This window comes from Oncorhynchus keta, unplaced genomic scaffold (genome assembly GCF_023373465.1).
Source record: "Oncorhynchus keta strain PuntledgeMale-10-30-2019 unplaced genomic scaffold, Oket_V2 Un_contig_20355_pilon_pilon, whole genome shotgun sequence".
NCBI lineage: Eukaryota > Metazoa > Chordata > Actinopteri > Salmoniformes > Salmonidae > Oncorhynchus > Oncorhynchus keta.
Window position 1 is genome coordinate 40,523 of NW_026281957.1, and position 12,957 is coordinate 53,479.

A 12,957-nucleotide genomic window follows, 5' to 3' on the forward strand; every position below is an offset into this window, starting at 1 on the left:
AGAGAGGGGAGTGGTCAATAACATCCTCCACTACAGAGAGGGGAGTGGTCAATAACATCCTCCACTACAGAGAGGGAGTGGTCAATAACATCCTCCACTACAGAGAGGGAGTGGTCAATAACATCCTCCACTACAGAGAGGGGAGTGGTCAATAACATCCTCCACTACAGAGAGGGGAGTGGTCAATAACATCCTCCACTACAGAGAGGGAGTGGTCAATAACATCCTCCACTACAGAGAGGGGAGTGGTCAATAACATCCTCCACTACAGAGAGGGGAGTGGTCAATAACATCCTCCACTACAGAGAGGGGAGTGGTCAATAACATCCTCCACTACAGAGAGGGGAGTGGTCAATAACATCCTCCACTACAGAGAGGGAGTGGTCAATAACATCCTCCACTACAGAGAGGGGAGTGGTCAATAACATCCTCCACTACAGAGAGGGGAGTGGTCAATAACATCCTCCACTACAGAGAGGGGAGTGGTCAATAACATCCTCCACTACAGAGAGGGGAGTGGTCAATAACATCCTCCACTACAGAGAGGGAGTGGTCAATAACATCCTCCACTACAGAGAGGGGAGTGGTCAATAACATCCTCCACTACAGAGAGGGAGTGGTCAATAACATCCTCCACTACAGAGAGGGAGTGGTCAATAACATCCTCCACTACAGAGAGGGGAGTGGTCAATAACATCCTCCACTACAGAGAGGGGAGTGGTCAATAACATCCTCCACTACAGAGGGGAGTGGTCAATAACATCCTCCACTACAGAGAGTGGTCAATAACATCCTCCACTACAGGAGTGGTCAATAACATCCTCCACTACAGGGAGTGGTCAATAACATCCTCCACTACAGAGAGGGAGTGGTCAATAACATCCTCCACTACAGAGAGGGGAGTGGTCAATAACATCCTCCACTACAGAGAGGGGAGTGGTCAATAACATCCTCCACTACAGAGAGGGGAGTGGTCAATAACATCCTCCACTACAGAGAGGGAGTGGTCAATAACATCCTCCACTACAGAGGGAGTGGTCAATAACATCCTCCACTACAGAGAGGGGAGTGGTCAATAACATCCTCCACTACAGAGAGGGGAGTGGTCAATAACATCCTCCCTACAGAGAGGGGAGTGGTCAATAACATCCTCCACTACAGAGAGGGGGAGTGGTCAATAACATCCTCCACTACAGAGAGGGGAGTGGTCAATAACATCCTCCACTACAGAGAGGGGAGTGGTCAATAACATCCTCCACTACAGAGGGAGTGGTCAATAACATCCTCCACTACAGAGAGGGGAGTGGTCAATAACATCCTCCACTACAGAGAGGGGAGTGGTCAATAACATCCTCCACTACAGAGAGGGGAGTGGTCAATAACATCCTCCACTACAGAGAGGGAGTGGTCAATAACATCCTCCACTACAGAGAGGGGAGTGGTCAATAACATCCTCCACTACAGAGAGGGGAGTGGTCAATAACATCCTCCACTACAGAGAGGGGAGTGGTCAATAACATCCTCCACTACAGAGAGGGGAGTGGTCAATAACATCCTCCACTACAGAGAGGGGAGTGGTCAATAACATCCTCCACTACAGAGAGGGAGTGGTCAATAACATCCTCCACTACAGAGAGGGGAGTGGTCAATAACATCCTCCACTACAGAGAGAGAGGGGAGTGGTCAATAACATCCTCCACTACAGAGAGGGGAGTGGTCAATAACATCCTCCACTACAGAGAGGGGAGTGGTCAATAACATCCTCCACTACAGAGAGGGGAGTGGTCAATAACATCCTCCACTACAGAGAGTGGGGAGGGTGGTCAATAACATCCTCCACTACAGAGAGGGAGTGGTCAATAACATCCTCCACTACAGAGAGGGGAGTGGTCAATAACATCCTCCACTACAGAGAGGGGAGTGGTCAATAACATCCTCCACTACAGAGAGTGGTCAATAACATCCTCCAATACAGAGAGGGGAGTGGTCAATAACATCCTCCAATACAGAGAGGGGAGTGGTCAATAACATCCTCCACTACAGAGAGGGGAGTGGTCAATAACATCCTCCAATACAGAGAGGGGATCCATCCTCCACTACAGAGAGGGGAGTGGTCAATAACATCCTCCAATACAGAGAGGGAGTGGTCAATAACATCCTCCACTACAGAGAGGGAGTGGTCAATAACATCCTCCACTACAGAGAGGGGAGTGGTCAATAACATCCTCCCCTACAGAGAGGGGAGTGGTCAATAACATCCTCCACTACAGAGAGGGGAGTGGTCAATAACATCCTCCACTACAGAGAGGGGAGTGGTCAATAACATCCTCCCCTACAGAGAGGGGAGTGGTCAATAACATCCTCCACTACAGAGAGGGGAGTGGTCAATAACATCCTCCACTACAGAGAGGGGAGTGGTCAATAACATCCTCCACTACAGAGAGGGGAGTGGTCAATAACATCCTCCACTACAGAGAGGGGAGTGGTCAATAACATCCTCCACTACAGAGAGGGGAGTGGTCAATAACATCCTCCACTACAGAGAGGGGAGTGGTCAATAACATCCTCCACTACAGAGAGGGGAGTGGTCAATAACATCCTCCACTACAGAGAGGGGAGTGGTCAATAACATCCTCCACTACAGAGAGGGGAGTGGTCAATAACATCCTCCACTACAGAGAGGGGAGTGGTCAACAACATCCTCCACTACAGAGAGGGGAGTGGTCAACAACATCCTCCAATACAGAGAGGGAGTGGTCAATAACATCCTCCACTACAGAGAGGGGAGTGGTCAATAACATCCTCCAATACAGAGAGGGGAGTGGTCAATAACATCCTCCACTACAGAGAGGGGAGTGGTCAATAACATCCTCCACTACAGAGAGGGGAGTGGTCAATAACATCCTCCACTACAGAGAGGGGAGTGGTCAATAACATCCTCCAATACAGAGAGGGAGTGGTCAATAACATCCTCCAATACAGAGAGGGGAGTGGTCAATAACATCCTCCAATACAGAGAGGGGAGTGGTCAATAACATCCTCCAATACAGAGAGGGAGTGGTCAATAACATCCTCCACTACAGAGAGGGGAGTGGTCAATAACATCCTCCAATACAGAGAGGGGAGTGGTCAATAACATCCTCCACTACAGAGAGGGAGTGGTCAATAACATCCTCCACTACAGAGAGGGGAGTGGTCAATAACATCCTCCACTACAGAGAGGGGAGTGGTCAATAACATCCTCCACTACAGAGAGGGAGTGGTCAATAACATCCTCCACTACAGAGAGGGGAGTGGTCAATAACATCCTCCACTACAGAGAGGGGAGTGGTCAATAACATCCTCCACTACAGAGAGGGAGTGGTCAATAACATCCTCCACTACAGAGAGGGGAGTGGTCAATAACATCCTCCACTACAGAGAGGGGAGTGGTCAATAACATCCTCCACTACAGAGAGGGGAGTGGTCAATAACATCCTCCACTACAGAGAGGGGAGTGGTCAATAACATCCTCCACTACAGAGAGGGGAGTGGTCAATAACATCCTCCACTACAGAGAGGGGAGTGGTCAATAACATCCTCCACTACAGAGAGGGAGTGGTCAATAACATCCTCAACATCCTCCCCTACAGAGAGGGGAGTGGTCAATAACATCCTCCACTACAGAGAGGGGAGTGGTCAACAACATCCTCCACTACAGAGAGGGGAGTGGTCAATAACATCCTCCACTACAGAGAGGGGAGTGGTCAATAACATCCTCCACTACAGAGAGGGGAGTGGTCAATAACATCCTCCAATACAGAGAGGGGAGTGGTCAATAACATCCTCCAATACAGAGAGGGGAGTGGTCAATAACATCCTCCAATACAGAGAGGGGAGTGGTCAATAACATCCTCCAATACAGTGAGACCTCACCTTTCTCTTCTCTGGGTTGTTGACGGTTGCCAGGGCGATAAATCTGCTGACATGCTGAGTATTCTCCTGAAGAACAACATGATTCCTACACAAAAGCACACAAAAGCACACAAAAGCACACAAAAGCACACACACACACACACACAAAAGCACACACACACACACACACACACACACACACACACACACACACACACACACACACACACACACACACACACACACACACACACACACACACACACACACACACACACACACACGTTAACGCCCTCTACCGCAGCAAAGTGGTAGTATGGTAGTTTATATACAGTGTGAATTACCCTGTAGGGTTGTGTTGTGTGTGTGATAGTGTGTGTACCTGTAAGGTAGTCTCTCATAGTGAACTCCTTCTACCGCAGCAAAGTGGTAGCGAGGCTTCAGCTTGTAAGCCAGGTGGGAGATGGAGGTCGTTCCACAGAACTTAGTGTTGACTTCCTGAAACAAAAAAAGTTTAAAATAAACAACACTGTTTAGCATCTGAGGCTGCTAGCTATTGGGTAGCAGGGCTAGTTAGAGGGTAGCGGGGCTAGTTAGAGGGTAGCGGGGCTAGTTAGAGGGTAGCGGGGCTAGTTAGAGGGTACCGGGGCTAGTTAGAGGGTACCGGGGCTAGTTAGAGGGTAGCGGGGCTAGTTAGAGGGTAACGGGGCTAGTTAGAGGGTAACGGGGCTAGTTAGAGGGTAGCGGGGCTAGTTAGAGGGTAACGGGGCTAGTTAGAGGGTCACGGGGCTAGTTAGAGGGTAGCGGGGCTAGTTAGAGGGTAGCGGGGCTAGTTAGAGGGTAGCGGGGCTAGTTAGAGGGTAGCGGGGCTAGTTAGAGGGTAGCGGGGCTAGTTAGAGGGTAGCGGGGCTAGTTAGAGGGTAGCGGGGCTAGTTAGAGGGTAGCGGGGCTAGTTAGAGGGTAGCGGGGCTAGTTAGAGGGTAGCGGGGCTAGTTAGAGGGTAGTGGGGCTAGTTAGAGGGTAGTGGGGCTAGTTAGAGGGTTATTAGAGGGTAGCGGGGCTAGTTAGAGGGTAGCGGGGCTAGTTAGAGGGTAGCGGGGCTAGTTAGAGGGTAGCAGGGCTAGTTAGAGGGTAGCAGGGCTAGTTAGAGGGTACCGGGGCTAGTTAGAGGGTACCGGGGCTAGTTCGAGGGTACCGGGGCTAGTTCGAGGGTACCGGGGCTAGTTCGAGGGTAGCGGGGCTAGTTCGAGGGTAGCGGGGCTAGTTAGAGGGTAGTGGGGCTAGTTAGAGGGTAGTGGGGCTAGTTAGAGGGTTATTAGAGGGTAGCGGGGCTAGTTAGAGGGTAGCGGGGCTAGTTAGAGGGTAGCGGGGCTAGTTAGAGGGTAGAGGGGCTAGTTAGAGGGTAGCGGGGCTAGTTAGAGGGTAGCGGGGCTAGTTAGAGGGTAGCGGGGCTAGTTAGAGGGTAGCGGGGCTAGTTAGAGGGTAGCGGGGCTAGTTAGAGGGTAGCGGGGCTAGTTAGAGGGTAACGGGGCTAGTTAGAGGGTAACGGGGCTAGTTAGAGGGTAGCGGGGCTAGTTAGAGGGTAACGGGGCTAGTTAGAGGGTAGCGGGGCTAGTTAGAGGGTAGCGGGGCTAGTTAGAGGGTAGCGGGGCTAGTTAGAGGGTAGCGGGGCTAGTTAGAGGGTAGCGGGGCTAGTTAGAGGGTAACGGGGCTAGTTAGAGGGTAGCGGGGCTAGTTAGAGGGTAGCGGGGCTAGTTAGAGGGTAGCGGGGCTAGTTAGAGGGTAGCGGGGCTAGTTAGAGGGTAGCGGGGCTAGTTAGAGGGTAGTGGGGCTAGTTAGAGGGTTATTAGAGGGTAGCGGGGCTAGTTAGAGGGTAGCAGGGCTAGTTAGAGGGTAGCGGGTCTAGTTAGAGGGTAGCAGGGCTAGTTAGAGGGTACCGGGGCTAGTTAGAGGGTACCGGGGCTAGTTAGAGGGTACCGGGGCTAGTTCGAGGGTACCGGGGCTAGTTCGAGGGTAGCGGGGCTAGTTCGAGGGTAGCGGGGCTAGTTCGAGGGTAGCGGGGCTAGTTAGAGGGTAGCGGGGCTAGTTAGAGGGTAGCGGGGCTAGTTAGAGGGTAGCAGGGCTAGTTAGAGGGTAGCAGGGCTAGTTAGAGGGTAGCGGGGCTAGTTAGAGGGTAGTGGGGCTAGTTAGAGGGTAGTGGGGCTAGTTAGAGGGTTATTAGAGGGTAGCGGGGCTAGTTAGAGGGTAGCAGGGCTAGTTAGAGGGTAGCAGGGCTAGTTAGAGGGTACCGGGGCTAGTTAGAGGGTAGCGGGGCTAGTTAGAGGGTAGCGGGGCTAGTTAGAGGGTAGCGGGGCTAGTTAGAGGGTAGCGGGGCTAGTTCGAGGGTAGCGGGGCTAGTTAGAGGGTAGTGGGGCTAGTTAGAGGGTAGCGGGGCTAGTTAGAGGGTAGCGGGGCTAGTTAGAGGGTAGCAGGGCTAGTTAGAGGGTAGCGGGGCTAGTTAGAGGGTAGCGGGGCTAGTTAGAGGGTAGCGGGGCTAGTTAGAGGGTAGCGGGGCTAGTTAGAGGGTAGCGGGGCTAGTTAGAGGGTAGCGGGCCTAGTTAGAGGGTAGTGGGTCTAGTTAGAGGGTAGTGGGGCTAGTTAGAGGGTAGCGGGGCTAGTTAGAGGGTAGTGGGGCTAGTTAGAGGGTAGTGGGGCTAGTTAGAGGGTAGCGGGGCTAGTTAGAGGGTAGTGGGGCTAGTTAGAGGGTAGCGGGACTAGTTAGAGGGTTGGTAGAGGGTAGCGGGGCTAGTTAGAGGGTAGCGGGGCTAGTTAAAGGGTTGTTCGAGGGTAGCGGGGCTAGTTAGAGGGTAGCGGGGCTAGTTATAGGGTTGTTAGAGGGTAGCGGGACTAGTTAGAGGGTTGTTAGAGGGTAGCGGGACTAGTTAAAGGGTTGTTCGAGGGTAGCGGGGCTAGTTAAAGGGTTGTTAGAGGGTAGCAGGACTAGTTAGAGGGTTGTTAGAGGGTAGCGGGGCTAGTTAGAGGGTAGTGGGGCTAGTTAAAGGGTTGTTCGAGGGTAGCGGGGCTAGTTAAAGGGTTGTTAGAGGGTAGCGGGACTAGTTAGAGGGTTGTTAGAGGGTAGCGGGACTAGTTAGAGGGTTGTTAGAGGGTAGCGGGGCTAGTTAAAGGGTTGTTAGAGGGTAGCGGGGCTAGTTAAAGGGTTGTTCGAGGGTAGCGGGGCTAGTTAGAGGGTTGTTAGAGGGTAGCGGGGCTAGTTAGAGGGTTATTAGAGGGTAGCGGGGCTAGTTAGAGGGTTATTAGGGTAGCGGGGCTAGTTAGAGGGTAGCGGGGCTAGTTAGAGGGTTGTTCGAGGGTAGCGGGACTAGTTAGAGGGTTGTTAGAGGGTAGCGGGACTAGTTAGAGGGTTGTTAGAGGGTAGCGGGACTAGTTAGAGGGTTGTTAGAGGGTAGCGGGGCTAGTTAGAGGGTTGTTCGAGGGTAGCGGGACTAGTTAGAGGGTTGTTAGAGGGTAGCGGTGCTAGTTAGAGGGTAGTGGGGCTAGTTAAAGGGTTGTTCGAGGGTAGCAGGACTAGTTAGAGGGTTGTTAGAGGGTAGCGGGACTAGTTAGAGGGTTGTTAGAGGGTAGCGGGGCTAGTTAGAGGGTAGTGGGGCTAGTTAAAGGGTTGTTCGAGGGTAGCGGGGCTAGTTAAAGGGTTGTTAGAGGGTAGCGGGACTAGTTAGAGGGTTGTTAGAGGGTAGCGGGACTAGTTAGAGGGTTGTTAGAGGGTAGCGGGGCTAGTTAGAGGGTAGCGGGGCTAGTTAGAGGGTTGTTCGAGGGTAGCGGGACTAGTTAGAGGGTTGTTAGAGGGTAGCGGGACTAGTTAGAGGGTTGTTAGAGGGTAGCAGGGCTAGTTAGAGGGTAGTTAGAGGGTAGCGGGACTAGTTAGAGGGTTGTTCGAGGGTAGCGGGGCTAGTTAGAGGGTTGTTAGAGGGTAGCGGGGCTAGTTAGAGGGTTGTTCGAGGGTAGCGGGACTAGTTAGAGGGTTGTTCGAGGGTAGCGGGGCTAGTTAAAGGGTAGTTAAGAGGGTAGTGGGGCTAGTTAGAGGGTTGTTAGAGGGTAGCGGGGGTTGTTAGAGGGTAGCGGGGCTAGTTAAAGGGTTGTTAGAGGGTAGCGGGACTAGTTAGAGGGTTGTTAGAGGGTAGCGGGACTAGTTAGAGGGTTGTTAGAGGGTAGCGGGGCTAGTTAAAGGGTTGTTAGAGGGTAGCGGGGCTAGTTAAAGGGTTGTTCGAGGGTAGCGGGGCTAGTTAGAGGGTTGTTAGAGGGTAGCGGGGCTAGTTAGAGGGTTATTAGAGGGTAGCGGGGCTAGTTAGAGGGTTATTAGAGGGTAGCGGGTCTAGTTAGAGGGTAGCGGGGCTAGTTAGAGGGTTGTTCGAGGGTAGCGGGACTAGTTAGAGGGTTGTTAGAGGGTAGCGGGACTAGTTAGAGGGTTGTTAGAGGGTAGCGGGGCTAGTTAGAGGGTTGTTCGAGGGTAGCGGGACTAGTTAGAGGGTTGTTAGAGGGTAGCGGTGCTAGTTAGAGGGTAGTGGGGCTAGTTAAAGGGTTGTTCGAGGGTAGCGGGGCTAGTTAAAGGGTTGTTAGAGGGTAGCAGGACTAGTTAGAGGGTTGTTAGAGGGTAGCGGGACTAGTTAGAGGGTTGTTAGAGGGTAGCGGGGCTAGTTAGAGGGTAGTGGGGCTAGTTAAAGGGTTGTTCGAGGGTAGCGGGGCTAGTTAAAGGGTTGTTCGAGGGTAGCGGGACTAGTTAGAGGGTTGTTAGAGGGTAGCGGGACTAGTTAGAGGGTTGTTAGAGGGTAGCGGGGCTAGTTAGAGGGTTATTAGAGGGTAGCGGGGCTAGTTAGAGGGTAGCGGGGCTAGTTAGAGGGTTGTTCGAGGGTAGCGGGACTAGTTAGAGGGTTGTTAGAGGGTAGCGGGACTAGTTAGAGGGTTGTTAGAGGGTAGCAGGGCTAGTTAGAGGGTAGTTAGAGGGTAGCGGGACTAGTTAGAGGGTTGTTAGAGGGTAGCGGGGCTAGTTAGAGGGTTGTTAGAGGGTAGCGGGGCTAGTTAGAGGGTTGTTCGAGGGTAGCGGGGCTAGTTAAAGGGTAGTTAAGAGGGTAGTGGGGCTAGTTAGAGGGTTGTTAGAGGGTAGCGGGGGTTGTTAGAGGGTAGTGGGCTAGTTAGAGGGTTGTTAGAGGGTAGCGGGGCTAGTTAAAGGGTTGTTCGAGGGTAGCGGGGCTAGTTAAGGGTTGTTAGAGGGTAGCGGGACTAGTTAGAGGGTTGTTAGAGGGTAGCGGGACTAGTTAGAGGGTTGTTAGAGGGTAGCGGGGCTAGTTAGAGGGTTGTTAGAGGGTAGCGGGACTAGTTAGAGGGTTGTTAGAGGGTAGCGGGACTAGTTAGAGGGTTGTTAGAGGGTAGCGGGACTAGTTAGAGGGTTGTTAGAGGGTAGCGGGGCTAGTTAGAGGGTTATTAGAGGGTAGCGGGGCTAGTTAGAGGGTTATTAGAGGGTAGCGGTGCTAGTTAGAGGGTAGTGGGGCTAGTTAAAGGGTTGTTCGAGGGTAGCGGGGCTAGTTAAAGGGTTGTTAGAGGGTAGCAGGACTAGTTAGAGGGTTGTTAGAGGGTAGCGGGACTAGTTAGAGGGTTGTTAGAGGGTAGCGGGGCTAGTTAGAGGGTAGTGGGGCTAGTTAAAGGGTTGTTCGAGGGTAGCGGGGCTAGTTAAAGGGTTGTTAGAGGGTAGCGGGACTAGTTAGAGGGTTGTTAGAGGGTAGCGGGACTAGTTAGAGGGTTGTTAGAGGGTAGCGGGGCTAGTTAGAGGGTTGTTCGAGGGTAGCGGGGCTAGTTAAAGGGTTGTTAGAGGGTAGCAGGACTAGTTAGAGGGTTGTTAGAGGGTAGCGGGACTAGTTAGAGGGTTGTTAGAGGGTAGCGGGACTAGTTAGAGGGTTGTTAGAGGGTAGCGGGGCTAGTTAGAGGGTTATTAGAGGGTAGCGGGGCTAGTTAGAGGGTAGCGGGGCTAGTTAGAGGGTTGTTCGAGGGTAGCGGGACTAGTTAGAGGGTTGTTAGACGGTAGCGGGACTAGTTAGAGGGTTGTTAGAGGGTAGCGGGGCTAGTTAGAGGGTTGTTCGAGGGTAGCGGGGCTAGTTAGAGGGTTGTTCGAGGGTAGCGGGACTAGTTAGAGGGTTGTTCGAGGGTAGCGGGGCTAGTTAAAGGGTAGTTAAGAGGGTAGTGGGGCTAGTTAGAGGGTTGTTAGAGGGTAGCGGGGGTTGTTAGAGGGTAGTGGGCTAGTTAGAGGGTAGTCAGAGGGTTGTTAGAGGGTAGTGGGGCTAGTTAGAGGGGTAGTGAGGTTAGATGGGGACGGGGGGTAGTGCGGTTAGACGGAGGGGGTGGTAGTGAGGTTAGACGGGGGGGGTAGTCAGAGTATTGGGTAGCGGGGCAAGTTAGAGGGTAGCGGGGCTAGTTAAAGGGTTGTTAGAGGGTAGTCAGAGGGTTGTTAGAGGGTAGTGGGGCTAGTTAGAGGGGTAGTGAGGTTAGACGGAGGGGGGGGTAGTGAGGTTAGACGGAGGACGGGTAGTCGGGTGCTGATGAGGGTAGTCGGGTGCTGATGAGGGTAGTCGGGTGCTGATGAGGGTAGTCGGGTGCTGATGAGGGTTGGAGTGTTGGAGTGTCTTACGGGGCTGTTGGCGTACTGCCAGACTCCGCGGGGCCACTGTGATGTCAGCAGGATGTCCACTCCTCTGAACTGGTTGTTGCTAATCAGTGGCTCCACCAGCTGAGTGAGGTCTTTAGGAGAGAAGCAGTGAGCTGGAGTCGGATCCTGCTGCCCCTCACGACCACTCACATATGCTATCTGCAGGCCTGACGCCCCAGTGAAAACACCACGACGACCTGGCACACATAGTGAGAGAGAGAGTGAGAGTGAGAGTGTGAGTGTGTGTGTGTGTGTGTGTGTGTGTGTGTGTGTAAGTGAGAAATTGAGAGAGATATATGTTGTGGTCAAGCCTGTGAAACAGCAGTGAAAATACAGAGCAGTATTACCCAGGTAGGGTCAGAGGTCAGAGTCTACTCTTACCCAGGTAGGGTCAGAGGTCAGAGTCTACTCTTACCCAGGTTGGGTCAGAGGTCAGAGTCTACTCTTACCCAGGTATGGTCAGAGGTCAGAGTCTACTCTTACCCAGGTAGTGTCAGAGGTCAGAGTCTACTCTTACCCAGGTAGGTGATGTCAGTCTACTCAGGGTCAGGGGTCAGAGTCTACTCTTACCCAGGTAGGGTCAGAGGTCAGAGTCTACTCTTACCCAGGTTGGATCAGAGGTCAGAGTCTACTCTTACCCAGGTAGGTGATGTCAGTCTACTCAGGGTCAGGGGTCAGAGGTCAGAGTCTACTCTTACCCAGGTAGGGTCAGAGGTCAGAGTCTACTCTTACCCAGGTTGGATCAGAGGTCAGAGTCTACTCTTACCCAGGTAGGTGATGTCAGTCTACTCAGGGTCAGAGGTCAGAGTCTACTCTTACCCAGGTAGGTGATGTCAGTCTACTCAGGGTCAGGGTTAGAGGTCAGAGTCTACTCTTACCCAGGTTGGTGATGTCAGTCTACTCAGGGTCAGGGGTCAGAGTCTACTCTTACCCAGGTAGGTGATGTCAGTCTACTCAGGGTCAGAGGTCAGAGTCTACTCTTACCCAGGTAGGTGATGTCAGTCTACTCAGGGTTAGAGGTCAGAGTCTACTCTTACCCAGGTATGTGATGTCAGTCTACTCAGGGTTAGGGGTCAGAGTCTACTCTTACCCAGGTAGGTGATGTCAGTCTACTCAGGGTTAGAGGTCAGAGTCTACTCTTACCCAGGTTGGTGATGTCAGTCTACTCAGGGTCAGAGGTCAGAGTCTACTCTTACCCAGGTATGTGATGTCAGTCTACTCAGGGTTAGGGGTCAGAGTCTACTCTTACCCAGGTATGTGATGTCAGTCTACTCAGGGTTAGGGGTCAGAGTCTACTCTTACCCAGGTAGGTGATGTCAGTCTACTCAGGGTCAGAGGTCAGAGTCTACTATTACCCAGGTAGGTGATGTCAGTCTACTCAGGGTCAGAGGTCAGAGTCTACTCTTACCCAGGTTGGTGATGTCAGTCTACTCAGGGTTAGAGGTCAGAGTCTACTCTTACCCAGGTAGGTGATGTCAGTCTACTCAGGGTTAGGGGTCAGAGTCTACTCTTACCCAGGTATGTGATGTCAGTCTACTCAGGGTCAGAGGTCAGAGTCTACTATTACCCAGGTAGGTGATGTCAATTCTACTCAGGGTCAGGGTTAGAGGTCAGAGTCTACTCTTACCCAGGTTGGTGATGTCAGTCTACTCAGGGTTAGAGGTCAGAGTCTACTCTTACCCAGGTAGGTGATGTCAGTCTACTCAGGGTCAGGGTTAGAGGTCAGAGTCTACTCTTACCCAGGTAGGTGATGTCAGTCTACTCAGGGTCAGAGGTCAGAGTCTACTCTTACCCAGGTAGGTGATGTCAGTCTACTCAGGGTTAGAGGTCAGAGTCTACTCTTACCCAGGTAGGTGATGTCAGTCTACTCAGGGTTAGAGGTCAGAGTCTACTCTTACCCAGGTAGGTGATGTCAGTCTACTCAGGGTCAGAGGTCAGAGTCTACTCTTACCCAGGTAGGTGATGTCAGTCTACTCAGGGTCAGAGGTCAGAGTCTACTCTTACCCAGGTAGGTGATGTCAGTCTACTCAGGGTCAGAGGTCAGAGTCTACTACCCAGGTATGTGATGTCAGTCTACTCAGGGTTAGAGGTCAGAGTCTACTCTTACCCAGGTAGGTGATGTCAGTCTACTCAGGGTTAGAGGTCAGAGTCTACTCTTACCCAGGTATGTGATGTCAGTCTACTCAGGGTTAGAGGTCAGAGTCTACTCTTACCCAGGTTGGTGATGTCAGTCTACTCAGGGTCAGAGGTCAGAGTCTACTCTTACCCAGGTAGGTGATGTTGTCTGCCAGCTCACAGCCGTCAGCACTGGGGAAGAAGTGAAGGGTTTCCTGGCTGGCTGCTCCCAGGATGTAGGTGTGGATGGGAGCTGC

The 12,957-nt window shown here is 52.3% G+C and overlaps 1 protein-coding gene and 1 long non-coding RNA gene across 2 annotated transcripts in view; one reads left to right on the plus strand and one right to left on the minus strand.

Moving 5' to 3' along the window:
• LOC127920711 (CWF19-like protein 1) overlaps positions 1-12,951 on the minus strand; it is a gene marked incomplete at its 5' end in the record, with an annotated part of 53,239 nt that extends 40,288 nt beyond the window's left edge. The window contains 4 exon segments of the mRNA XM_052504751.1: positions 3,916-4,000; positions 4,277-4,392; positions 10,568-10,782; positions 12,852-12,951. Of these exon segments, the coding sequence (XP_052360711.1) occupies positions 3,916-4,000; positions 4,277-4,392; positions 10,568-10,782; positions 12,852-12,951 (516 nt within the window).
• Positions 11,902-12,710, plus strand: LOC127920712 (uncharacterized). The gene is made up of 3 exons (XR_008107084.1): positions 11,902-11,975; positions 12,466-12,624; positions 12,675-12,710. It is a non-coding gene; the product is annotated as an uncharacterized LOC127920712 (long non-coding RNA).
• Positions 12,952-12,957: the final 6 nt, after the last annotated feature.